General features: G+C 40.6%; 1 protein-coding gene across 5 annotated transcripts in view; it reads right to left on the bottom strand.

Moving 5' to 3' along the window:
- Positions 1-351: 351 nt before the first annotated feature.
- Positions 352-27,989, bottom strand: part of LOC115105313 (probable E3 ubiquitin-protein ligase DTX2) — a 48,199-nt gene continuing 20,561 nt past the window's right edge. For 2 of the 5 annotated variants that reach the window (XM_029627228.2, XM_065007231.1), the window contains 4 exons: positions 25,723-25,749; positions 23,368-23,529; positions 23,213-23,302; positions 17,608-20,997 (listed from right to left, as the gene is read on the bottom strand). In XM_029627228.2, the coding sequence (XP_029483088.1) occupies positions 20,731-20,997; positions 23,213-23,302; positions 23,368-23,529; positions 25,723-25,749 (546 nt within the window). In that variant the 3' untranslated portion in view covers positions 17,608-20,730. Of the gene's footprint in view, positions 968-17,607; positions 20,998-23,212; positions 23,303-23,367; positions 23,530-25,722; positions 25,750-27,989 lie in introns of those variants that run through there. The other 3 variants (XM_029627229.2, XM_029627231.2, XM_065007230.1) reach the window with 2 other exon arrangements.

The following is a 27,989-nucleotide window of genomic DNA, read 5'->3' as shown; positions in this document are numbered from 1 at the left end:
ATCAAACCAGACACGGCCCTGGACTTTTGGTTTAACTCTCAACTGCGCAGTTAATATATGCATGTCTAAGGATTAACTCACTTACAAACACCCAATCAACCTAGCCCAGTCCTCCTAGTCACCCCAGCTCTTGCCTCTCTTTCTCAGAGAGTTGTACTCTGGGCGTACCCTCAACAGGAGCTTCAACCTATTGAAAATATTCAAGCTCACCTCTCTCAATGTTTCTATGTTCAGGATGTGTGTTGCAGGAATTTAATTCCTCTGTTCTAATACCCAATTAAAATTAAACACTCTGTTAATTCATAAGAATTTGTAAGACCCTTATTTTAAGGAAATGGACAGAGCCCAGTCTTAAAGTCAAATAGCAGCCTTTATTCACGAGAGTACTGCTCCTTACACATTTTACCACAGGTTAAAAACTGAAAATGACGTCAGCATTTTCTAAATGTTCCGTCTCTTCTTGACACTGGTAGAAAGGCTCTATAGTTCTCAAGCCTTCCCTCCTAGCCTAGAGCCAAGGTCAGCCAGTGTAGATAAGCATTCTAGTCAGTCTGGAGATATAGTTAATTCATTTCTACCAAGGAACAGACCGTCATTGTTCTCATTCTTGATTATTTGCACACATTATATTCAGAACTAAGAATAAAAAGAAAATTCATACATATACAGTAACATAATAGTATTCTGTTTAGTACATATGCAGTAACATAATAGTATTCTGATTCGTCAGGCCTGATTGTATACATAATTAGTCATCATTGATAAAAATTCCCTTAACAATGTGGTATCCACCCACCCTGCTTCCCTTCAGATCCTTAGGCGGGTTTCAGGCTGCTCCTTCAGGAGTGTGGCTTCCATGAAATTCCAATTTGGAATCCCCTGTGCACAGTTTACCCAGGTCTTCGGGAGTGGTCAGCAAGTGAAGTTGCACATCCCATCCTCGTCGCCAAATACTGTTGTGGAAATTCTAATCAATAATGAGAAGAGAGATGAACCATTAACAATCAGGTTATATTCTTTATTCAAAACATATTAATAGGGGAGCAGGTCACACCACACACACACGAGTGAATAGAGTGAGAGCTCAATGATTCTGAGTTGGGGCTTGCCTTATATAGCCCAACCTTGTTTCATTTCCTTAATCCACCACAACTGTCTCAATGTGTCGAGCCAACCGATATCTACTGGATAAGGTGGTCAAATATCCTCTGTCCTCTGTGTTCTCCTGCGTATCCTAAAAACTGTTTGTTCTTAGACTAGAGGATAAGGAGAAACTTTGTTCGGAACAAAGATACCTCGTTCCGAACATGTAAGTTTCAGAGTACAGAGGGTGGGGGTAAGAACACGAGATGTGCACAGCCGTGGTGGATTAGGTACAGAGTTTAGGTGAAAACAGCAACTTACACAACCAGAGTAACAGGATTGTACATACCTATCATTTAAAGTAATGCTAATTTTAAAAAATCCCCCACAGCGTTTGTCCGGTACTATAGCAAAAAAACGTGTACTGTTGGGGGTACTCAAGGACCAGGGTAAACACTGGGTTTAAGGATAGATTTGGCAACTATAATGTGCCAATCAAATATGTAACAAGGATGTGATTTGTATAAAATGGAAAGGTATATCAGACAATAAAGTTAAGGGCCCTCAACCTCCTGTCTGTGTAGTGTGAGGCAGCTTGATGTACAAGTACACCCCTTGGCCAGGACGCTAGTCTGCAATCTATAGGCTATGTCACAGTTCTCTCTCCTTCGTCCCAAAATGTGCACTTGTTCACATTTAACTTATTTGAAAGAATGACTAGTAGAAGAAATATGATGGAAACTCACTCTTGCACAAGCTTCCAATAATACAATTGTTACAATTATTAATTACATTCCAAATTCACAAGTTACTACAACAGTTGAGACAAACTTTGATTTAGCCTTTTAATAGGGTAGTCACATCCACATAACTTTCATTGCTTTGCCAATATACTGTACATTTAACATGAAAATGTAATTGTTTCTGGTAAAACGATTTTGCCGTGGTCTCTTTCTTCCTCTTTGAAGGGCCTGGGGGTCTTTTTTTATTTAACTAGGCAAGAACAAATTCTTATTTTCAATGACGGCCTAGGAACAGTGGGTTCAGGGGCAGAACGACAGATTTGTACCTTGTCAGGTTGGGGATATGAACTTGCAACTTTTCGGTTACTACCCTGCCGCCCCGGAAGGTCGTTGGGGTTGGCCAGGACCTTCCGTGCATTCTACTTCCAATATATTGATCCTTCAGAAAAGAGAGCAAGTGAGAAAGACAAATAAAAGAGGGAGAGAGGGGGAGATCAGTGTGTTCTATACCATTATGTTAGTCAAAGCCAAGGCTGAGGGCCCCAAACCCAGATCTGTTGTGCCATGTCCAAACCTTTCATACCCTTGTGGGTCCCATACTTAAAATAAAGACTTAAACTGTATGGAACTGGGCATAAACTGCTTTCGAGTAGGAATGATTATGTTGGATCAATCCATATAATTGTATTAATTATGAACTAAAAAGGTATAGATATCAATCCTACTCTGAGATGCTTTGTGGGTATGGGCCTTGGCTGTAAAAAAGTTTTTTTTTTAAAGTAAAAATTCTGATACAAGTCTGACTGCCTCTATTTTTAATGCTACGTTTTTGTTTGAATACACTTGTCACCTGTCATTTCAAGGTTCCACATGAAGGTCTCATATGGACTCCAGGGTTAATTACTGATCTCTATTGCCATCCAGAGGACTTTAAAAGTTACTACATGCAATTGAACTTAAAGGGACATTTCAAAATATTTTATATTTATCATCTGCAGCACCACCCCAACATCAACATAAGTGAAAATGGCCTGTTTCTAAAAGACAGAGGAAGATAAGTGTTTCCAATGACATCATCGGTGTGCCTCGTGGGAATTTAACCAATTACAAGTAGGCACTGCCAACTAATTGCCTACTAATTAGTTGATGATGTCAATGGAAACAATTATCTTTATCTTTTTTAATACAAAACATAGAAACACACCATTTTCACATATTGATGTTGGGGTGGTGCTGGAGATGATGAATATGAAGTAATTTTTTTTAGGTCACTTTAATTAAATAGGCCTTTTTTAAATCTTTTTTTTAATAAGAATTCCAAAAATCTTTGTTTCTATCCATGAAAGCACACATTTCTTTGGTTGCCAATGCTGATGAGTTTTAGATGTACATAGGCGAGGGAATGAAAAATACATTTTTGGAAACATTTTGTGCACTGTGGCGAAGAGTCAATCAGAATGATATCTCCTATAATAAAATGTCATCAAAAGACAATTCAAAATTAAGAAAATTGTGTCATCTCCACATTTACTTATTACATGTGACTTTTCCTATAATTGGGCCCGGCACTCCGTGCTGAAAAAGCAGCTGCATCTGCTGACTACATAGAGGGACCTGATCAATGATCCTAGATCAGCAATGCTACCCTGAGACACTTTGTGAATACAGACTAAGATCTTCCTTGAATTGCATGTGTGTAAGTAGGTGGGGATGGGGAGAGGAATGTACTGCAGGTGAGTGTGGTGACATGGCTGGTCATTTGTTAATGGACTGTAGCCTCAGGCCTTTGCCTCTTTATTTTCTGAACCCTCCCCTCTCTTTCAATGAGAAAGTGCATGAGTATTTAACATACAGTGGGGCAAAAAAGTTTAGTCAGCCACCAATTGTGCAAATACTTATTTTCCACCATAATTTGCAAATAAATTAATAAAAAATCCTACAATATGATTTTCTGGATTTTTTTCCCCTCATTTTGTCTGTCATAGTTGAAGTGTGCCTATGATGTAAATTACAGGACTCTCTCATTTTTTTAAATGGGAAAACTTGCACAATTGGTGGCTGACTAAATACTTTTTTGCCCCACTGTATGTCTGTGGAAGTAATTCTAAAACACATTTATTTATTTTACAGCAGAGAGAACAAATGGGAATATTTGTGATATCAAAATGGAACATTCAAAGTACAGACCACACCTTTATCTGTATATGTTTAAGATATTTATTGGAGCAAGTGACAGACAGTAATTGGGGGAATCAACATTCCACACTTTGTATAATACTTTAACTTTGCATGTGACTGAATCACAACCAGACATATCTAGGAACAGACTGATAAAATGTGTCAGAACACAGAATCACAAAAAAACAAATGTGTTCGACTCATAACTATCTGGGGGCTAGAGAATTGTTATACATTTCTTGTGAAACTTATTTGCAGCATACAGTTGACTTTGGAAGTTTACATACGCCTTAGCCAAATACATTTAAATACATTTCACAAATCCTGACATTTAATCCTAGTAAAAATGCCCTGTCTTAGGTCAGTTAGGATCACCACTTTATTTAAAAAATGTGAAATGTCAGAATAATAGTAAAGAGAATGATTTATTTCAGCCTTTATCTCTTTCACATTCCCAGTGGGTCAGAAGTGTACATACACTCAATTAGTATTTGGTAGCATTGCCTTGAAATTGTTTCACTTGGGTCAAACGTTTCAGGTAGCCTTCCACAAGCTTCCCACAATAGGTTAGGTGCATTTTGTCCCATTCCTCCTGACAGAGCTGGTGTAACTGAGTCAGGTTTGTAGATTTCCTTGCTCACACACACTTTTTCAGTTCCGTCTACAAATTCTCTGTAGGATTGAGGTCGGGGCTTTGTGATGGCCACTCCAATACCTGGACTCTGTTGTCCTTAAGCCATTTTGCCACAACTTTGGAAGTATGCTTGGGGTCATTGTCCATTTGGAAGACCCATTTGCAACCAAGCTTTAACTTCCTAACTGATGTCTTGAGATGTTGCTTCAATATATCCACAGAATTTTCCTCCATCATGATGCCATCTATTTTCTGTACCTCCTGCAGCAAAGCACCCCCACATCATGATGCTGCCACCCCCGTGCTTCACGGTTGGGGTGGTGTTCTTCGGCTTGCCCCTTTTCCTCCAAACATAACGATGGTCATTATGGCCAAACAGTAACTATTTTTGTTTCATCAGACCAGAGGACATTTCTCCAAAAAGTACGATCTTTGTCCCCATGTGCAATTGCAAACCGTAGTTTGGCTTTTTTTATGGTGGTTTTGGAGCAGTGGCTTCTGCCTTGCTGATTCGGCCTTTCAGGTTATGTTGATATAGGACTCGTTTTACTGTGAATATAGATACTTTTGTACCGGTTTCCTCCAGCATCTTCACAAGGTCCTTTGCTGTTGTTCTGGGATTGATTTGCACTTTTAGCACCAAAGTACATTCATCTCTAGGAGACAGAACGCGTCTCCTTCCTGAGCGTTATGACGGCTGTGTGGTCCCGTGGTGTTTATACTTGCGTACTATTGTTTGTACAGATGGACATGATACCTTTAGGCGTTTGGAAATTGCTCCCAAGGATGAATCAGACTTGTGGAGGTCTACAATTTGGTTTCTGACGTCTTGACTGATTTAGTTTGATTTTCCCATGATGTCAAGCAAAGAAACACTGAGTTTGAAGGTAGGCCTTTAAATACATCCACAGGTACACCTCCAATTGACTCAAATGATGTCAATTAGCCTATCAGAAGCTTCTAAAGCCATGACATAATTTTCTGGAATTTTCCAAGCTGTTTAAAGGCACAGTCAACTTAGTGTATGTAAACTTCTGACCCACTAGAATTGTGATACAGTGAATTATAAGTGAAATAATCTGTCTGTAAACAATTGAGAAGTAGGCCAATTGAGAAGAGAAGTAGGCCAATTGTAGGCCAGAGAAGTAGGCCAGAGAAGTAGGCCAATTGGCGCAGCAATAGTTGTGTTTACAACGGAAAAGATGCAGTGCCTTAGACCGCTGCGCCACTCGGGAGCCCTTCCATGCACTTCAATGCACAACACATCAGCTGAATGTGAACAGGCGAAAAAACCTTTCCAAGCCAAAACATATCATAACCGCTACACACAGCCTACATCATTGTCACCATATTAGCGAAAGTAAAGTCATAGTCAACATAGCTAATGCGTTATTAATTTAGCACTTACACCGGCGGGCCCCGGTGGCAATAAACTAGTAAAAACAAAAGCTTACCTTGACATGATAAGAATTCCTGTGTTGTGTTGGATAGTCATAGCCAGCTAGCTAACACAGCATCTCTGTTTGAGCAGGGTTTTTGAGTAGGCTAAACTAGCTAGCTGCATGTGTTAGCCAAGTGAATCAAACTAAAAATGACACTCCATCCATCTCTGTCTTGCTTCTCCTTCATTTTGGAAGAAATTAATTTGTTCAAAACTGTTGTCTTTCTCTTTGAGTCAACTAACCCACCACCATTGTATACATTGCACTGCAGTGCTAGCTAGCTGTAGCTTACGCATTCAGTAATAGATTCATTATCTGATCCTTTGATTGGGTGGACAACATATCAGGTTATGCTGCAAGAGCTCTGATAGATTGGAGGACATCCTCCAGAAGTTGTCATAATTACTGTGTAAGTCTATGGAAGGAGGTGAGAACCATGAGCCTCCTAGGTTTTAATTGAAGCCAATGTACCCAGAGGAGGACGGAAGCTAGATGTCCTCCGGCTACACCATGGTGCTACTCTACAGAGTGCCGTTGAGGCTACTGTAGACCTTCATTGCAAAATAGTTTGTTTTCATCAATTATTTGGGGATGTGAATATATTTAGTATAGTTTTATCTAAAAATATTAACTTTTTAAATGTTTTACCATTTCTATTATGAAATTCACTGAGGATGATCCTCCCCTTCCTCCTCCGAGGAGCCTCGACCGGTCCGACCTGAACCTAACAAAAAGCCAAAGGTCAGTTTGTGCACAAGTCAGATCTGGCATCCTCCCTCTGGCTATAGAGATGGGTAGATATATCAGAGTGCCTGAAGAGATCATTTGCTTACGGTGTGATCTTGGGGGAATCAAAAAACAAAATCCATTTAGTATTTTATTGTCCTCTGTATGACGATCTGAGACTGAGATGTTCTTTTTTGTAAAAGTTTTGTTGATAACCCTGAAGTATTCTGGTTCTTCGATGAGCAGAGGCTTGAAATCTGTTTCAGACAGGGCATGTTTGAGTTTGTTCACAATGCCTGGAGAAGGAGAAATGTACTTGTTGTGTAGTGTGGCTAGATGGTAGTTGTACTTGCTGTGATTAGTGGGAACCTGTCATGTTTAGCAAAAACAAATAATTTTACAAAAAATAAACAAATGTTTTGTTGTTGCCTGTTTTGCATGTTATGTTGGCATGAATACGTGTCACATATCAGTTAGCAAACAATAAAAAATAAAATAACGAGTTAATAAAGCTACATAAAAAACATGGTCTCTTTTCTTTTCTTGAGTAAGGCAGCTCCAACATGCAGGTGTGTTAGCCTAGCCCAGTGCTTTCTGTGGTGGTGGGGCAGCCAGCGTAAGATACAGAGCGTAGGGGTTGGTAATGGTCTCTAGTTGCACTGTGATTGGCTCAGTGTTCTGTCACTCATGGGGACACTACGTCACCGCAAAATCTACAGGGAGAGCTGGAAAATTCAAGTCCCTTGGGTGCTGCCATAGATTTACATTAGAAGTGCCCATCCAAGAAGGCTCAAGGTCATTGGCCACAGATAAAATGACGTCAGATGACGTTATATCTACCATAGCTTTCATTGGACTGATCATGTCAACATCATACTTTAAAATCTTAGCTAGCAAGCTAGACAAGAAGGCATCATCATGAATCATGTCGAGAATCTACTGGCAAATCCTTTTCAATCGAAGAGAAATTATAGATCAAATGTATCGGTGCTTATCGTCCATTTGGACATAAACACAACAAGTTGGAAATAGCAAATTCAACAATGAGGGGTATAGAAGGAATCAGTGGCAAAATTGCAAGCGTTGCAAAGAAATCACTAGCAAAACAACTGTAAACTTGGAACTGTGAATTCTCAGACTTCAGTGAGTTCAAGACAACTGGGAACTCAGAAAAACTCTGACTGGGAAAATACGTTTTGAACGGTCATCCAACTCAGAATTCCAAGTCGGGAACTTGGGCCACTTTCTAGAGCTCCGACCTGAAGATCACTGACGTCATGATCCAACCTTGTTTTTTTCCGAGGTTCCCAGTTGTCTTGAAAGCACATAAATCCAGAGAATGCCAGACTTTGTTGACAACATTTGCCCACAAAAATGACCGCAGTGTCACTTTCTTTTTCATATTAGCATAGCGCAACAAGGTGAGTCCAAAAATGTCCTGCATGTTCCTGCATAAATGATGTAATATGCCCGGGAGATATGTATACTGTAGCTAAGAAAGTAATACTAATCGTATGTTGTGTAGTAAGCTGTTAGTAGCCCATGTGCCTCACCCTAATCATTTGTCTCTTTCCCCCTCATAACTTAGCCTACTGTTCTGACTTGGTGGGGCACATGTAGCCTATATCATGTTTTGGAGGAATGTCATGATCGAATATTGTAAGAGCTTTCATTTATGCTTATTTATTTATGCTCATGTATGCTTATGTGCACCCTTAATTTATCCTACGGTTCTGACTTGGAGTACAGGTAGAATAGTGTAAGGAAGGCCCATGTTCTGAATTCTGTCACTGTACATTTCAAAGGTGCTGAACAAATAGTTAAATGAACTATGTTCGTCTTAGCTCACTCATTAATGTCTTAAACTAAATTACGGATTGGCTCATCCCCTCATCGTTCCCTTACGCCATAGTTTGTACATCTCAATTGTCAGTAGAATCCACATTTGTCTAAGCAAGTCAGCAATGTTTTTTTTAAGGCAGTAATGAGGCTGAATGAACTGTTTTGCTGCCAGACAAGACTCCGCTGAAGGCCCGAACAGATCATCACGGTTATAGTTAAATTAATGTATTGTTTAGTGTTGTTTAGTGTAGTGGCTTTGCTGGCATGCATCCCCCAAAACATTTGTTTAGTTTGCCCCACCAAGATATACATGCTAAAATCAACACTGGCCATGATTATTGTATGTCTATAATATGTATAATGTTATTTTGTTGTGTAGTGTCTTGTAAGCCCGTGTGGGCTGGGCACTGGTAGATGTATGACACTTAAATCAATTATATAAATCCAATCTAGTATCCATCAAAGCAACATTCACAATGCAAATTCAGGGAATTTCATTCATTTGAACATTTGCTCAGTATTTGAAGGGTGAATAAAAAAACACATTAGACCTCTTTGAAGGTGGTGGCAAATTACTGCCATCAAGTGGATCAAAAATAGTAGAACACAGGTTATTCTATAAACTACTATTCTTACATACTTGAGACTTGATGCAGAATTAATGATAGTAACTTCAACCCATGTCACATTTAAGAATATTGGATACCTTATTGTACATACATAACCATAACAATAAAGCCTGTGTCACAATTTTGACACTTAATCCAAAGAGCTTTACCTGAACATTTTAAACCAGGCCTGAAAACAGGAAATGCAAGCTGAAGTGCATGGTGATGCATTTGGCCAGTAGGTGTAATTAACATTATGTGAGAGGGACTCATTATTTAAATACACATGTAACAAGTAAATAGAAGGAAGGGTAACAAGACGAGTCTCAGCTGAAGTCCAAAAATTCTGATAAGTTCTGTCCAGTTGTCCCTCAAACAGGACTGCAGGTGCTATCAACCAGCCTACATACCATCTGTGACTGAACTGTGAGAAATGTCAAGACAGCGAGAGAGAGATAATTGCTATTTTTTGTTTGTTTATTTCACTTGCTTTGGAAATGTTAACATACAGTTGAAGTCGGAATTTACATACACTTCGGTTGGAGTCATTAAAACTTGTTTTTCAACCACTCCACAAATGTATTGTTAACAAAATGCAGTTTTAGCAAGTCGGTTAGGATATCTACTTTGTGCATAACTCAAGTAATTTTTCAACAATTGTTTACAGATTATTTCACTTATAATTCACTGTGCCTTTTAACAGCTTGGAAAATTCCAGAAAATTATGCCGTGGCTTTAGAAGCTTGTGATAGGCTAATTGACATAATTTGAGTCAATTGGAGGTGTACCTGTGGATGTATTTCAAGGCTTACCTTCAAACTCAGTGCCTCTTTGCTTGACATCATGGGAAAATCAAACGAAATCAGCAAAGACTTCAGGAAACAGCAGAGGGGACACCCCCCTATCCACATCGATGGAACAGTAGTGGAGAGGGTAGTAAGTTTTAAGTTCCTCGGCGTACACATCACAGACAAACTGAATTGGTCCACCCACACAGACAGCATCGTGAAGAAGGCGCAGCAGCGCCTCTTCAACCTCAGGAGGCTGAAGAAATTTGGCTTGTCACCAAAAGCACTCACAAACTTCTACAGATGCACAATCGAGAGCATCCTGGCGGGCTGTATCACCGCCTGGTACGGCAACTGCTCCGCCCACAACCGTAAGGCTCTCCAGAGGGTAGTGAGGTCTGCACAACGCATCACCGGGGGCAAACTACCTGCCCTCCAGGACACCTACACCACCCGATGTCACAGGAAGGCCATAAAGATCATCAAGGACAACAACCACCCGAGCCACTGCCTGTTCACCCCGCTATCATCCAGAAGGCGAGGTCAGTACAGGTGCATCAAAGCTGGGACCGAGAGACTGAAAAACAGCTTCTATCATTTCAAGGCCATCAGACTGTTAAACAGCCACCACTAACATTGAGTGGCTGCTGCAGGTACCACATTCATCTGTACAAACAATAGTATGCAAGTATAAACACCATCATACCACTCAGGAAGGAGACACATTCTGTCTCCTAGAGATGAACGTACTTTGGTGCCAAAAAGTGCAAATCAATTCCAGAACAACAGCAAAGGACCATGTGAAGATGCTGGAGGAAACGGGTACAAACTAGCACCTAGGACTGTAGCTGGCTGAATTTGGCCCGCGGGAGGTTTTATTTGGCCCCCTAAGTTTTCAGAGAAAAATAAATGAAATAGAAGACTGTAAAAACACCAGGAAATCAGCTCTAAGTGATTTTAATTTCAGAAATCTTTACCGAAGTATTTCCACACATAATAGAGACACGTGATCGTATACAAATGTTTTGAAATTATGTGTGAGACCAACATTGTATATTTTCGGGCTTCTTGCAGTCAATTTGCAGTCTACAAATTATTTGTGTTTATGTTCCCCCCCGACCATCCTCTCAAGAAGAAAAAAAATCGCCCCACGGCTAATTCTAGTTGATGATCCCTGGACTAGGATATTGGAAGACAGCTTGGTTTCCTGGGGTCTAGGGTGACCTCTATCCTGAATCTTGAGTCATCCACCTGAAGCAGTTAATTGAATTTCAATTGATGGTGACCTAAATAATGTTATTGTTGTACCACAGAAGCAGTATGTCCCGCCTACTTTGATCCCTACATGATTGACAGCGGAATGTTCCAATTTTCAATGTTTTCAGTGTTTTTCCGTTGGTTCGTCAGTTTGTTATATGGCCCCAGTATGGACACTATGTGTGATCTGTAAAGGAGGTATACAGTAATTATAGTGTTATAAATTGTCTGAAATAAACATCCTGAAACAAGATAGTAGGTTGTCATATAGACCTTCTTCCAATGCCATCCACACGTACGGTCTGTGTAAATCCAAGAGAATAACCAGCTACAGTACATTAACGTTAGTTTAGTTCATCTAGCTAACTGTTAGCTTACGGTCATCTGCAGACTGAAGAAGCTAGCTACACTGACTCAGTGGAAAAGACCAGCTAATCGTAAACACAACAATACATACAAAAACTCAAATCAAAAAAGGCATGCTCAAAATAAAAGTAGGCTATACAAACAAGCATGAGAAGGCCCATCAGGCAGAACTACGGCTGAATCCCAAATCATCCCCTTAGCCTCGACCCTCAATTTACTCATTCAAGTAAGTCTCTGCCATTATGCACAAGTATCCCAAAGCTGCGGGAGTGAAAATTATGGAGAGTGTAGAAGCAAATTAGACCCTCCGGTAGCAGGTGGGCCGTACAAGCTATCTGCTTTAGTTTTTGAGAGGATCGATCTTTGTCGAGGGAGGAGCTGGTTTTTACATATAGTGTATATTATTATTTTTTAATTCATTTTTATATATACACTTTCTTAAGGGGTAGTTCAGCTTTAATATTGCAGATAGATTGTGGCTTCTATCAATGTAGTTGTCTGCATAATTTCCAATCTCATATTTTTTGTAAATATATATATTATTTTGAATATATATATTTTTTTAATATACATGGCATTCGGAAAGTATCAGACCCCTTGACCTTTTCCACATTTTGTTACGTTACAGCCTTATTCTAAAATTGATTCAATTGTTTTTTCTCTCATCAAGCTACACACAATACCCCATAATGACAAAACGAAAACAGTTTAGACATTTTTACAAATGTATTAAAAATAAAAAACGAATAATCACATTTACATAAGTATTCAGACCCTGTACTCAGTACTTTGTTGAAGCACCTTTGACAGCAATTGACGATGGGAGACCAGATGCTGCTGGAAGTGGTGTTGGAGGGCAGGTAGGAGGCACACTTTCCTCTGTTAATAATATATATATCCCAATGCCTCAGGGCAGTGATTGGGGACATGGTGCTGTCTTTCGGATGGTACGTTAAACGGGTGTCCTGACTCTGTGGTCGACGTAAATAACCCACACAGAACGTGACTTTTCCAGTCATGTTTGGTTTCACTGCAATCAACTGGTTTGTTTGTAACACAATCAAACGTGATGGGCCATTTCGCGGGACATATTGACTGAAAGAAACCGATTTGAAGACAACAAGTCAAGACATCATTGTGCACCAATGATTTGCCCACTGTTTCGTCGATTGACTGTCTTTTAACCCAATGACCACTGATAGTCTTGAAATCTAGCTGGGTAGATAGCCAATGAGCTGAGCTAAACGGCAATACGCCATGTTTATGTGTTGCAAGACCAACCCATGTAGTAAGCTCCAGCGTAAAGTGAGTCATTCGCTATTGAAGTTTCATACTGGAAGGATCTACGCATATTATGCACGCATTGTTTGGTGAACGCGCAGATTCAGCTGTTTATATATCAATCATTTCTCTCTCGGAGGACCACCTGAGCCCTAGGACCATGCGTCAGGACTACCTGGCATGATGACTCCTTGCGGTCCCCAGTCCACCTGGCCTTGCCGCTGTTCCAGTTTCAACTGTTCTGCCTTCGGCTATGGAACCCTAAACTGTTCATTTTTACTCTTGAGGTGCTGTCCTGTTGCACCCTCTACAACCACTGTGATCTCCACCCGGCACAGCCAGAAGAGGACTGGCCACCCCTCATAGCCTAGTTCCTCTCTAGGTTTCTTCATATATTTTTTTGCCTTTCTAGTGAGTTTTTCCACCGTGCTTCTATACCTGCATTGCTTGCTGTTTGGGGTTTTAGGCTGGGGCTATATAAATAGATTTGATTTGATAGAGGACTGAGGGTCATCCAAATATTGAAAGTGTGTAAATAGTTACTCATGTTATTTTGTAAATGTATGTATATATTTTATTATCAATATTTTTTTTTTTTGGGGGGGGGTGTTAGAAAACCATTTCGGTATTTTGTATATAGTTATTTGTTTCAAAATGTATACCTTCACCAATTTGGCCACATTTGGGCTACTTGTGTGGGACACCTGGGTGACTTCATGATAAATGTCATGTAGCACACTCATTTTGGAAGTTATCGTTCTGAAACTTTGCACAAGTACTGTTGCCCTCTTATATTTTTCACTGAAATTGTCCCCATCATCCTATCTGAATGTTTGTTTTATCTTGTTCATTTTAAACATGATACAAAAATAAAAAAACGTGTTTTTTTTCATTGATTTATCTAAACTAGATATATTGTGTTATATTCTCCTACATTCAATTCACATGTACACAAAGTTCAGAGTTTTCTTTCAAATGGTACCAAGAATATGCATATTCCTGGTTCTGTGCCTGAGCTACAGGCTGTTAGATTTGGGTATGCCTTCAGGCGGAAATTGCACAAAGTGGGGGGGCTGTAAGAGGTGTTAAGGGAACTCCCAAATTAAGTAACGACGGGCCATTTTGTTTGTTTTTACCCCATGTTTTACCACACACGCCAGCACCCACCTGCTATGAATATTTGTTAGTGGTGCTAATACTGTGTTTGATTTATTGTGTGGGGTCTTTTTATTTTGGTTTCAGTGGGTTTGCCACAGGTTAGAAAGATTGCACCTTAAAAGGGCACACAAATTAAATTTTCTGAAGTATTCATCGTCTGATTTTATTTGCACACATGTAAATTCTCTTGATAAGAAATGTACTGAAAAATCCAATGTAAGCCTGGTACACAAAATGTTAAATGTTTGGAATGTTTGAAATGTCTTTAAATAATGAGTCTGAGGTACAGGGAAAGAAAAACTCACTTAATGGGGTGGAAAAATGTCTGACCTCTGTTCTGACTTTCTGGTGAGGCCTGATCACCCACACTAGAAAGGCTAGAGACATTGGGTGACATTTAAATGTAATATGTAAACACTGATAATTGGGAAGTAGTTTATAATTTATCAACAGTACTGTGTGTGATTCGGAGCACGAGAGCAAAAGAAAGCTGCCCCTGAATGAGGGAACCCGGTCCCTAGTCTATTTGACTGTTACCTTATGGGATGCAACTATTTTAAAATGGAGTTATAAAGCATTGTAATTCTGTCTGTAGTCAATTTTACTGTTGTCTTGCTTCAATAAAAATATCACCAGATTGGGTCTGCAGGATGGTCGGGATTTGTCCCTAATGATTAGCCCTCTAATGCCCTGAACCTGTAAGTCTGGGGTGAGATTGTCAATATGATATGGGAGTATAGGCCAATTTGCAAAAATTTCAACCGTGTTGTTAAGAATATTGGTAGTAGTACTAATGTGTCATACAGTAAAGAGCTGGATTTCCTGAATCAGAAATGCCCTAGACTAAACTGTTGTTCTGGTCTGTCCTCTCTCGATGTTACGGCGAAGGTGACCACAGATGGTATCTAGATGCATGGAAGATACTTAGACCGAGAAGTGTGTGCCTCAACCCCTCTAACCAGCTGAAGTAATGGCGACAATGGCATTCACTATGGCCCTGTCCTTCACCACTTCTATCGTGAGACCGGAGTCCGAGCCAGCAACCTGTACACAGCATCCAGTCAAAGCTATCAACTGCCTTTTCTCTCCAGGTTCTTTGGTGTGTTTTTACCTGGGTATGGAGTTGCATGTGCCCTAGACCAAATTCAGGAGATCTCTAGACACAGAGAAATATGGCAATGATAAAATAATTACGTAACTTGGCTCTACAGGTCAAGGGGGCACTCGTGCAATCATTGGCGATGAATGTTGTACTTTTGTCCCACTTCTAATATGACTGATCTCACCAAATACATTGCCACTGTCGCTAAGAATAATTCCCCACAACCAGAGTGGACATTCGCAAATTGGATGGAATCCCTGTAACAAATTGCCAAATGGGCTGCAGGATGTTTTTTTATTACTTAGTTTGCCTAATTAACACGATGTGTATGTGTGTGTATTTTAATAGAAGTATAACCTTTATTATGATGATAGTATTACCATACTACTTAACATTGTATAACAGGGGGCCTCCCGGGTGGCACAGTGGTTAAGTGCCACCAGAAACTCTGGGTTCATGCCCAGGCTCTGTCGTAATCGCCGCGACCAGGAGGTCCGTGGGGTGACACACAATTGGCATAGCGTCGTCCGGGTTAGGGATGGTTTGGCCGGTAGGGATATCCTTGTCTCATCGCGCACCAGCAACTCCTGTGGCGGGCCAGGCGCAGTGCACGCTAACCAAAGTTGCCAGGTGCACGGTGTTTCCTCCGACACATTGGTGCGGCTGGCTTCCGGGTTGGATGCGCGCTGTGTTAAGAAGCAGTGTGGCTTGGTTGTGTATCGGAGGACGCATTACTTTCAACCTTAGTCTCTCCCGAGCCTGTACGGGAGTTGTAGCGATGAGACATGATAGTGGCTACTAAAAATTGGATACCATGAAATTGGGAAGAAAAAGGGGGTAAAAATTCAACAACAAAAAAAGATTGTGTAACGCAAAACGAAGGGTTTGAAATGCTGAAGAATCTGGTTGAGTTGATTTCTCTTTTGAACCTTTTGATAGAAGCTATGCTTACCTTCAAATTTAACGATTGTCACAAAAGTGATAAACATTTTATGTGAAGAAACATTTTATGGTTTGTGCTTTTCTATTAACCAATTTGACTAGGTTCATGCAAGTGACTGACTGTGCCTGGGGGGAATCCTCACTATCAGTATCTGCAATTTGGCAGTACGCCCAGAACATTGTTTTGAGAACCGAAAGGCATGTCTCTGCTTGGAAAGAAGCCTTGTGAGCTACTGGTCGGTCACATGCATGAACCAAGCATTAATGATGAATTAATTATGAATAAGCTAAATCATGCAAATATAACTTGTCTGTGTAAGCGGAATATGAACTAACGTAACTGCCTCGGGAGAGCTCACTTCAGACTGGTACTTTATGCATCCAAGTTTGACTGTGACCTCCAGCTTTGATTCATTTAAGAATGACTACAGGTGTCCTTGGTGGTATTTTCCATGGCAGATTAAATAACACTTTCTTCAATCTACACACAATACCCCATAACAACAAAATGAAAACAGATTTACATTTTTGCACATTTATACTTAACATTTTTTTTAAACATTCAGACTCTTTGCTATGAGACTTGAAATTGAGCTCAGGAGCATCCGGTTTCCATTGATCATCCTTGAGATGTTTCTACAACTTGGAATCCACCTGTGGTAAATTAAATAGATTGGACATGATTTGGAAAGCCACACACCTGTCTATATAAGGTCCCACAGTTGACAGCGCATGTCAGACAAAAACCAAGCCATGAGGTCAAAGGAATTGTTTGGAGCGCTCAGACAGGATTGTGTCGAGGCACAGATCTGGGGAAGGGTACCAAGACATTTCTGCAGCATTGAAGGTCCCCAAGAACACAATGGCCTCCATCATTCTTAAGAGGGAGAAGGGCGGTGACCAAGAACCCGATGGTCACTGACAAATCTTGATAGGATCTACAGAGAAGAATGGGAGAAACTCCCAAAATACAGGTGTGCCAAGCTTGTAGCATCATACCCAAGAAGACTCGAGGCTATAATCGCTGCCAAAGGTGCTTCAAACAAAGTACTGAGTAAAGGGTGTGACTACTTATATCAAATGTAATATTTCAGTTATTTTTTATGCATTTGCAAAAATGTATAAAACCTGTTTATGCTTTGTCATTATGGGGTATTGTGTGTAGATTGATGAGGGAAAAAAATATTTAATAAGGCTGTAACATAAAATGTTACTTTCCGAATTGTATTTTTTAATTTGACCTTTATTTAACCAGGCAAGTCAGTTAAGAACAAATTCTTATTTTCAATGACTGCCTAGAATGCACTGTAAGTGGGTGTAGCAAAGCATCAGGGCCCATAAAGTGGTCTCAGAGTAGGACCCTAGTACTGATCCAAGATCAGTTTTGCGTTTTTGATCATAATGAATAAGGTTACATAGGGAGAACCTGATACTAAATCAGCACAACTTCTTTAAGATGCTTTATGAACATGGGCACCGCTTTAATTGCATTACAGGTGACTGCATTACAAATCTGTTTGTTTCCCCATTTTAAATGTTTAAAGATAAAATCCTTAATTGAAACAAAGCAATCACCCAGTCTGTGCTTTGGTAAAAAGCTGAGGGATGGGCCTGGAGAAACATAACCACTCTCAAATTCATAGATTCAAGGACTGATCATTCATTATATTCAAATGTATAGTTTTAACCATGTTGAGGCTATACAGTTTGTTTAAATGTACATTGTTTAAACATTGGAGTAACAAGGTTCTATTTGGGGTTCTGTTGGGGTATGACAATTGAACTAAGCGCATGAGGCATTTATAAGTTATATTATTCAAGAATCGATGGGTACATAATATTAATTTAAGTAAAACATGGATGTAGCAACTAGGGATTCCACCTTTCAATTATAATGCATTAAGAATAAATAAAAAATACAACTGAAACAAAAAGCAAAGTGAGAAGTTTCTCTTCTGGGTTATGCTTCTAAAGTAACTGGCATTTACTGGCAAATCTGTTCCTTTACAGTGCTTTCATTACAGCCCAAAATCTTCTATTATAACACAAACAAGTACTCACTTTGCTACCATTTTGTTTTTGTTATATGCCTGTGTATTTGGTGAGTAAGTACATTGCTCAAAATAAAAAATAAAAAAAGTAATTGCATAATTTACATTAAAAAATGTTTTTACTATCAACCACAGATAACCTGGTAATTACCATACGTGTTAATTAAATGCACTGTAAAAACTAAAAAAGTGCTACTGATGTTCTATATTCCCCGTGAGAGCTGGCACATTCCATGGAGCATGTCAAAAGGGAAGCGAAACATCAGGCTGTTCCAAAAAATAAAAAAAGTCCTTTGGTCAAAGATAAGAGCGCGCCGCTATATATACACTGCTCAAAAAAATAAAGGGAACACTTAAACAACACAATGTAACTCCAAGTCAATCACACTTCTGTGAAATCAAACTGTCCACTTAGGAAGCAACACTGATTGACAATAAATTTCACATGCTGTTGTGCAAATGGAATAGACAACAGGTGGAAATTATAGGCAATTAGCAAGACACCCCCAATAAAGGAGTGGTTCTGCAGGTGGTGACCACAGACCTCTTCTCAGTTCCTATGCTTCTTGGCTGATGTTTTGGTCACTTTTGAATGCTGGCGGTGCTTTCACTCTAGTGGTAGCATGAGACAGAGTCTACAACCGACACAAGTTCATCCAGGATGGCACATCAATGCGAGCTGTGGCAAGAAGGTTTGCTGTGTCTGTCAGCGTAGTGTCCAGAGCATGGAGGCGCTACCAGGAGACAGGCCAGTACCTCAGGAGACGTGGAGGAGGCCATAGGAGGGCAACAACCCAGCAGCAGGACCGCTACCTCCGCCTTTGTGCAAGGAGGAGCAGGAGGAGCACTGCCAGAGCCCTGCAAAATTGCAAAACGACCTCCAGCAGGCCACAAAATGTGCATGTGTCTGCTCAAACGGTTAGAAACAGACTCCATGAGGGTGGTATGAGGGCCCGAAGTCCACAGGTGGGGGTTGTGCTTACAGCCCAACACCGTGCAGGACGTTTGGCATTTGCCAGCGAACACCAAGATTGGCAAATTCGCCAATGGCGCCCTGTGCTCTTCACAGATGAAAGCAGGTTCACACTGAGCACATGTCACAGACGTGACAGTCTGGAGACGCCGTGGAGAACGTTCTGCTGCCTGCAACATCCTCCAGCATGACCGGTTTGGCGGTGGGTCAGTCATGGTGTGGGGTGGCATTTCTTTGGGGGGCCGCACAGCCCTCCATGTGTTCGCCAGAGGTAGCCTGATTGCCATTAGGTACCGAGATGAGATCCTCAGACCCCAGACGCTGGTGCGGTTGGCCCTGGGTTCCTCCTAATGCAAGACAATGCTAGACCTCATGTGGCTGGAGTGCCAGCAGTTCCTGCAAGAGGAAGGCATTGATGCTATGGACTGGCCCGCCCGTTCCCGAAACCTGAATCCAATTGAGCACATCTGGGACATCCACCAACGCCACGTTGCACCACAGACTGTCCAGGAGTTGGTTTAGTCTTTAGTCCAGGTCTGGGAGGAGATCCCTCAGGAGACCATCTGCCACCTCATCAGGTGCATGCCCAGGCGTTGTAGGGAGGTCATACAGGCACGTGGAGGCCACACACACTACTGAGCCTCATTTTGACTTGTTTTAAGGACATTACATCAAAGTTGGATCAGCCTGTAGTGTGGTTTTCTACTTTAAATTTTGAGTGTGACTCCAAATTCAGACCTCCATGGGTTGATAAATTTGATTTCCATTGATCATTTTTGTGTGATTTTGTTGTCAGCACATTCAACTATGTAAAGAAAAAAGTATTTAATAAGAATATTTCATTCATTCAGATCTAGGATGTGTTATTTTAGTGTTCCCTTTATTTTTTTGAGCAATATACACATATATAGTGGAGCGCCCTTATCTTTGAAAAAATGACTTTTGTAATGCCACACACACACAGTGGGGCAAAAGGGTATTTAGTCAGCCACCAAATGTGCAAGTTCTCCCACTTAAAAAGATGAGGGGCCTGTAATTTTCATCATAGTTACACTTCAACTATGACAGACAAAATGAGAAGAAAAAAACCCCGAAAATCACATTGTAGGATTTTTAATGAATTTATTTGCAAATTATGGTGGAAAATAAGTGGGAGATCTTTTTAAGTGGGAGAACTTGCAGAATTGGTGGCTGACTAAATACTTCCCCCCCCCACTGTGTGTGTGTACATATATAAATATATATAGCACTACAAATATAGGGATGTATACAGGGTGCCGTTTGAGACACAGCCTAGGTGACTAAACCAATAGCTAATGGAGCACTACTGCAGCTAATAAAGTCCAAGTCAAACCCCACATTATCAGTATGTGTAGTATTCGGCACAATGCACTCAGACATACGCTTTGCATTGAATACTTAATAAAAACACATCCAGGTGGGAATGTGAATACTTGGTTTATCCCTTATGTTCTCTATGTTGAAGTTGCGACATTACGAGGAAAGTGATTCACGGTCAGTTTCACAGTCGGATGCTCCCTAGCCATAACCAGTTTTCACAGTCTAGAGTTTGACGCTCCTCCCTGGCTGGGGTCCTCCTGTCTGAGGAGGCAGTCATCGCTCACCCCCTGGGAGGCCAGCTCGGACAGCACGTTGTCCAGGTAGTTGGGATCCGGGTAGCCATGACCCGACACGTTGGACATCATCTCTGTCTTGTGGTGGATCTCGTTCCACACCACCGTATCGGGCTCGCCCGTGGTGCTGGACGTTCCCACCGTAAAAATGAGGCGCCGTGTCCATGCCACCTTCAGCAGCTCCAGCACCTGACATGAAATTAGACATGAAATTAGAGATGACATGCCCCCATCACTGTCATGGACTTTTAGCCAGCGGTGGCCAAAGTTACCGGAAGTTTGTTGTGGGCAACTCCATATGAGATTGGCCCAAATCTATGATATTCCTGAAATTAAATGCATTGAAATGTCCTTTGGGGTAAGGATGTTTAGCATACCTTTGAAGTCTACCCAAAATTATTATTGAGAAATAATTGATTGAAATTTTTTTTTTTTTACATTTTGGCCTTACCCAGGCCTTCTTTAAAGACACTACAACGATGAGTCTGTAGATGCTAAAGACAGTCTTGGTGTCATTTGAAACCTTACCGTGTGGTCTGAAATATGATTTGTGTTTAGATTAATAACATTTTACATTAATTTCTGGATAATTTAAAAATAAACAAATACTTTGAAAGTACACTTTTTGACATTTAATGACAGAACTAGAAAATATTGTCCCACATACATTGTGTAATTGGATAATCCCCAACAGCGACCTAACTGCCACGGTCGCACACTGGCTAGCAAAAGTGCTATGTACTGTACTTCAGAATCATCTTTATTCGTCAAGTAAACGTACACATACCTAGAATCTGACTTGGTAAAATGGTGCTGCTAGCAAGACATATAGAAATGTAATATAGAGACAATACAGAGAGGAATTTAAACAATTTAAATACTGTATATTATATACAAAATAAATAGTGAACATAGAACTAAAAGAGTATGAGCTAATTTACAGTGACTTTCACACCTCACTCTAACCATTTCACTCCCCCTAGCACAGCAGGTTAGAATGTTTTGAAGTTATTTAGACGAGTAAGTGACTGTGGTACTGTTTTGCCATAGTTAATGTACAAACGCTTCCCACGTGTGAAACACACACACACACACACACACACAAATCTTGTGTTCTTAAATGAGGAAAACCGAGACAAAATCTGTCAGTTCAGCTGCTTTTAAAGTTTATCCTGGCCCATAGACTAGTTTCAGGGTGAGGAACCTTCTAACATTAAGTTAAAAAATACTGAATGTCCCTTTTAAGGTGGTCTGCATTGTCTCTAGGTTATGGTAGAGGTATGCCCATTTGATTTCACATCGACAGGAAATCAGATATAGAAATGGATTTCTTTGGCAAGAACATTTGGATGAATTATCAATAAAACAATTACCTCACACTGTACAGTAAAATAAGCATTTATTAAATATAGCCAACAGAGTAGCGGAATTGGTTGCAATGAATGGCAAATCAAATTAAAATAGTAATGAGGAATTGGAACAAGATATTCAAGTGAGAGGTTTCACTATTTTGAATGGTACACCTGAAAATTTAATATTTTTTCTTTTCCCCCTTGAAACTGCTGTCAGACTTCCTAGACTGGTTTTTGCACATACGAGGAATGTGTGAGTGTAACAATTATTCAAATATTTTGTGAATTTCACCAGGTTCGTATATTCATATAGCATGTTAAGTTATTATGCTTGCCTGAATCCTGGGAAATAGGGGAGCGCGTACTTACGGTTTGCCCTGCATGCTCAAATAATTTGGACGCATAGAGGTAGGCACGCTTTTTATGTCGTCTTCAGAAATGTTACATGTAATAAGCACAAGACACACTGTTTTGTTCATAAATAATGGTGTACATTTAGTGTTTACTCACAGGGATGGTATAGTAAGTATTACTTTTACAGATGATAATAACATTTCGAATTCAACATGTGGTTGTTAGCTAGCTAGTGTGTTGTATGTGTGAATGATGGCTAGCTCCTTGACGGATCACCGTCCTTTGTATTGTGTCTGCTGTAGAGAGGAAATGATTGGCAGAACATATGTGCTCTACAAATGTTTTTATATTTTCTTATGGAAGCAGAAGAAACTCATTACACTGAAAACAGCCTGATCACTGAAGTCCACGTCTTCTACCAACGGAGCTACAAAAGCATCAGACACACACACACACACAGTGGAGCTACGGCAGTGCAGTACAGCACCGGTTACATGAGCAGAACAGAGTCAAAATGTTGTGTTCATTAGGGAGCAAACTGGAAAAAAAACATACTAAAACAGGGAGGAACTACGTGGACTTGTCCAATGAGAACTGTTAATTTTCTGTTGTGTGCCCTTACGAGCACATCCAGGGTGTTGTCAACTGTTTGCAGTGTGTTGGTTCGATGTAAGATAGATGCAGTGTTAGCTGCTTACCTTTCTGCCCTTTTTGTTGTCTGGGAGGAAGCAGAAGCGAGGGAAGCCTCTAGAGGTGTACGACTGCCCGGGATTAGGGTGCTCTGGACCCTGGAGAGAGTGAGGAAGTGAGTGAGTGAGTGAGTGTGTCTCATGTGTGTGTCTTGTGTGTGTACCTGTATTCCATGGGTGATGCTGTAAATGATCTGGATAGTTCCACAGTTAGGGTGGCCAGGGAGGGACTGGGAGATACTATAGATCTCCATCTTCCCCTTGGGCTGGGTCCCAGTCTTCTCCCCATAGATTGTCTTGCATGAGGGGCACTGGAGGCTGCCATCCTGGAATAGAGAACAGGCAGTCAACCACCTTAGAAGACACCCAACGGAGGCAGACTTTCTTTACAAAATACCAAAAGGCACATGTACAGTGCATTCGGAAAATATTCAGACCCCTCGACTTTTTCCACATTTTGTTCCAGCCTTATTCTAAAATTGATTAAAATATTTTTCCTCAATCTACACACAATACCCCACAACGACAAAGCGAAAACAGGTTTTTAGAAATTGTATCAAATTTACTAAAGATAAAAAACAGAAATACCTTATTTACATAAGAATTCTGACCTTTTGCTATGAGACAAAATTGATTATCCTTGATATGTTTCTACAACTTGATGGGAATCCATCTGTGGAAAATTCAATTGATTGGACATGATTTGGAAAGGCACACACACCTTTCTATATAAAAGGTCCCACAGTTGTCAGTGCATGTCTGAGCAAAAACCAAGCCATGAGGTCGAAGGAATTGTCTGTAGACCTCCGAAACAGGATTGTGTCGAGGCAAAAAAAATTGTGGCACTGAAGGTCCCCAAGAACACAGTGGCCTCCATTATTAAATGGAAGAAGTCTGGAACCACCAAGACTCTTCCAAGAGCTGGCTGCCTTGCCAAACTGAGCAATTGGGGGGAAAAGGGCCTTGGCCAGGGAGGTGAACGAGAGCCTAATGGTCACTCTGACAGATCTCCAGAGTTCCTCTGTGGAGATGGGAGAAACTTCCAGAAGGACAACCATCTCTGCAGCCCTCCACCAATCAGGCCTTTATGGTAGAGTGGCAAGACGGAAGCCACTCCTCAGTAAAAGGCACATGACAGCCTGCTGGAAGTTTGCCAAAAGGCACCTAAAGACTCTCAGACCACGAGAAACTAGATTCTCTGGTCTGATGAAACCAATATTGAACTCTTTGGCCTGAATGCCAAGCATCACGTCTGGAGGAAACCTGGCACCATCTCTACGGTGAAGCATGGGTGGCAGCATCATGCTGTGGGTTGTTTTTCAGGGACTGGGATTACTAGTCAGGATCAGCGGAAAGAGATCCTTGATGAAAACCTGCTCCAGAGCGCTCAGGACCTCAAACTGGGGCAAAGGACAACGACCCTAAGCACACAGCCAAGACAATGCAGAAGTAGCTTCGGGACAAGTCTCAATGTCCTTGAGTGGCCCAGCCAGAGCCCAGACTTAAAACCGAACAAACTAATCTGGAGAGACCTGAAAATAGCTGTGCAGCGACACTCCCCATCAAACCTGACAGAGCTTGAGAGACTCTGCAGAGAAGAAATGGGAGAAACTCTCCAAATACAAGTGTGCCAAGCTTGTAACATCATACCCAAGAAGACTTGAGGCTGTAATCGCCGTCAAAGGTGCTACAACAAAGTAAAGGTTAAAGGGTCTGAATACTCTAGGAAGTCTTGGTGGTTCCAAATGTCTTCCATTTAAGAATGATGGAGGCCACTGTGTTCTTGGGGACCTTCAACACTGCAGAAATGATTGGGTAACTTCCCCAGATCTGTGCCTCAAAACAATCCTGTCTCAGGAGCTCTACGGGCAATTTCTCCAACCTCATGGCTTGGTTCTTTGCTCTGACATGCACTGTCAACTGTGGGACCTTATATAGACAGGTGTGTGCCTTTCAAAATCATGTCCAATCAATTGAATTTACCACAGGTGGACTCCGATTAAGTTGTATAAACATCTAAAGAATGATCAACGGAAACAGGATGCACCGGAGCTCAATTTTGAATCTCAAAGCAAAGGGTCTGAATACTTATGTAAATAAGTTCTTTTTTATTTTTTCATAAATTTCCAAACATTTTGAAAAAAACAGTTTTTTCGCTTTGTCATATTGTGTGTAGATTGATGAGAAATATTTTTTGAATCCATTTTTAGAGTAAGGCTGTAATGTGCCTCCAAGGTGGCGCTGTGGTCTAAGGCACTGCATCGCAGTGGTAGAGGTGTTACTACAGTTGGAAAGTGTCTCCGCCGACACATTGGTGTGGGTGTTAAGGAGCATGTTTTGGGGTGTGACAGGGTAGTCTAGTGGTTAGAGTGTTGGGCTAGTAACCGAAAGGTTGCAAGTTCAAATCCCTGAGCTGAAAGGCAGTTAACCTACTGTTCCTAGGCTGTCATTGAAAATAAGAATTTGTTCTTAACTGACTTGCCTAGTTCAATAAAAGGTAAAATAAATAATGTCTCTACCGTGGCCTTTCCCGAGCCCGTTGGGGACTTGCAGCAAGATGGAAGAAGGGGGTTAGAATAAAGAGTATGAGTAAAATCTGTAACAAAACATGGAAAGAGTCAAGAGGTCCGAATACACTGTACAGTGTACTTTTTGAAGGCACCTTGACATTGTTGAGCTACAGCCTGAATTCAAAATGGATTATATTTCTCACACAATAACCCATAATGACAAAGTGAAAATGAAATACAGAAATATGTCATTTACATACAGTACCAGTTAAAAGTTGACATACCTACTCATGCCTGGGTTTTTCTATAATTTTACCATTTTCTACATTGTGGAATAATTGTGAAGACATCAACACTATGAAATGCATATGGAATCATGTAGTAAAAAAACAAAATCACAATATATTTGATATTTGAGATGTACCTTTATTTAACTAGGCAAGTCAGTTAAGAACAAATTCTTATTTTCAATGACGGCCTAGGAACAGTGGGTTAAACTGCCTGTTCAGGGGCAGAACGACAGATTTGTACCTTGTCAGCTCAGGAGTTTGCTGGATCGAATCCCCGAGCTGACAAAGTAAAAATCTGTAGTTCTACCCCTGAACAAGGCAGTTAACCCACTGTTCCCCGGTAGGCCGACATTATAAATAACAATTTGTTCCTAACTGACTTTGCCTAACTAAAATATAAAAAATAATTTGTTTTTCAACAGGACAATGACACAAAACACACCTCCAGGCTATGTAAGGGCTTGTGGCGAAATCCTGCACGGAGCCTTCACCGTGCGCTGCCACTTTAAGAGCGCATCAGCAGTAAGGAAGCGGGAAATAAAGACAGACAGCTCTTTCAGTTCTCTGGGGAGGGGCTCTTGGTTGGCGCGACAGTTGGTTGTGAATACTATGCTGCAGATGTCCTTGTTTATTTTCAGCGTGTGTAGTTTATAAAGTATTTAACTCAATCATCGGTGTGACCGCTCTAGGTCGTGATCGTTTGGAACCGCACCTGTTACGGATCGCATGGATTAGTAGCAACATTGTTGCGAAGCTTTGACATACAAACCAACAAACTATTGGACGGTCAGAAGGGACAACTGCAAGCCTGAAAACCACAGCTAAGATCTCTCCTCTATTGAACAAAATCTTTACCCCGCTCTAATAAATAGCGTTATAGGCTATTTGACCAAGAAGGAGAAAGATGGTACTGCATCAGTTGACCTGGCCTCTACAATCACCCAACCTCAACCCAATTGAGGTGATGTGGGATGAGTTGAACCATAGTGTGAAGGAAAAGCAGCCAACAAGTGCTTATAATATGTGAGAACTCCTTCATTACTTTTGGAAAAGCATTCCAGGTGAAGCTGGTTGAGAGAATGCCAAGAGTGTGCAAAGCTGTCATCAAGACAAAGGGTAGCTACTTTGAAGAATCTAAAACACATTTTTTTGGTTACTACATGATTCTATGTGTGTTATTTCATATAAATATTTCATATTTCACTATTATTCTACAATGTAGAAAATAGTTTAAATAAAGAAAAACCCTTGAATGAGTAGGTATGTCCAAACTTTTGACTGGTACTGTATATGGAGTGGTACTCAATATGTTGCATTGGATTTGCCCCAAACATAAAACGTTGTATTCAGGACAAAAGGTTAATCTCTTTGACAATTTTTTTGCTTTACTTTACTGCCTTGTTGCAAACAAGAATGCATTATATATATATTTTCTGTACAGGCTTCCTTCTCACTCTGTCATTTAGGTTAGTATTGTGGAGTAACTACAATGTTGTTGATCCATCCTCAGTTGTTTTCTCCTATCACAGCCATTCAACTCTGTAACTGTTTTAAAGTCACCATTGGCATCATGGTGAAATCTCTGAGCGGTTTTCTTCCTCTTCGGCAACTGAGTTAGGAAGTACACCTGTATCTTAGGATGGTGTATCAATACACCCAGTCACTACAAAGTATAATAAATAATTTCACCATTCTCAAAGGATATTCAATGTCTGCTTTATTTTATTTTTACCAATAGGTGCCCTGCTTTGCAAAACCTCCCTGGTCTTTGTGGTCGAATCTGTGTTTGAAATTCACTGCTCAACTGAGTGACCTTACAGAATTTCATGTGTGGAATACAGAGGTGAGGTAATCATGTTAAATACTATTACTGCACACTGAGTGAGTCCATGCAACTTATGTGAGTTAAGCAAATTTTTACTCCTTAACTTATTTAGGCTTGCCATAACAAAGGAGTTGGATACTTAAACTCAAAACTATGGCTGT

The sequence above is a fragment of the Oncorhynchus nerka genome, linkage group LG22 (genome assembly GCF_034236695.1).
Source record: "Oncorhynchus nerka isolate Pitt River linkage group LG22, Oner_Uvic_2.0, whole genome shotgun sequence".
NCBI classification, from domain to species: domain Eukaryota; kingdom Metazoa; phylum Chordata; class Actinopteri; order Salmoniformes; family Salmonidae; genus Oncorhynchus; species Oncorhynchus nerka.
The sequence above is the reverse complement of the archived record's forward strand: the minus strand, read 5'-3'. Positions and strand labels throughout refer to the sequence as shown.